General features: G+C 64.8%; 1 protein-coding gene across 1 annotated transcript in view; it reads right to left on the bottom strand.

Annotated features, from left to right (window-relative positions):
* The window catches only part of PSMD2 (proteasome 26S subunit, non-ATPase 2), a 7,005-nt gene extending 6,798 nt beyond the window's left edge, over nt 1-207 (bottom strand). The window contains 1 exon segment of the mRNA XM_035890027.1: nt 46-207. Within this exon segment, the coding sequence (XP_035745920.1) occupies nt 46-99 (54 nt within the window). The 5' untranslated portion in view covers nt 100-207.
* Between the last annotated feature and the right edge of the window lie 29 nt (nt 208-236).

The raw sequence follows: 236 nt of genomic DNA, 5'->3' as shown, positions 1-236 counted from the left end.
CAAGAGGAGCAGGACAGAGTGACACCTCCCACACAGAGCACCAACCTGCCCCAATGCTGCTGGGGGGGGTGTCAATGCTCCCATTACTGGGGATACCATCCCCCAAAGAGAGCACCCCTTCCCAGGAGGTGAGCACCGCCTGCCCTGTTACCCCGCACTGCCCAGGAACACCCCCACAGAGAGGGGCACAGCAAGGCGCAACCCCACGGGGGAGCACCCCCAGCAACAGCAGCCCC

This window comes from Egretta garzetta, unplaced genomic scaffold (assembly GCF_000687185.1).
Source record: "Egretta garzetta isolate BGI_Z169 unplaced genomic scaffold, ASM68718v1 scaffold172, whole genome shotgun sequence".
NCBI classification, from domain to species: Eukaryota; Metazoa; Chordata; class Aves; order Pelecaniformes; family Ardeidae; genus Egretta; species Egretta garzetta.
The sequence above is the reverse complement of the archived record's forward strand: the minus strand, read 5'-3'. Positions and strand labels throughout refer to the sequence as shown.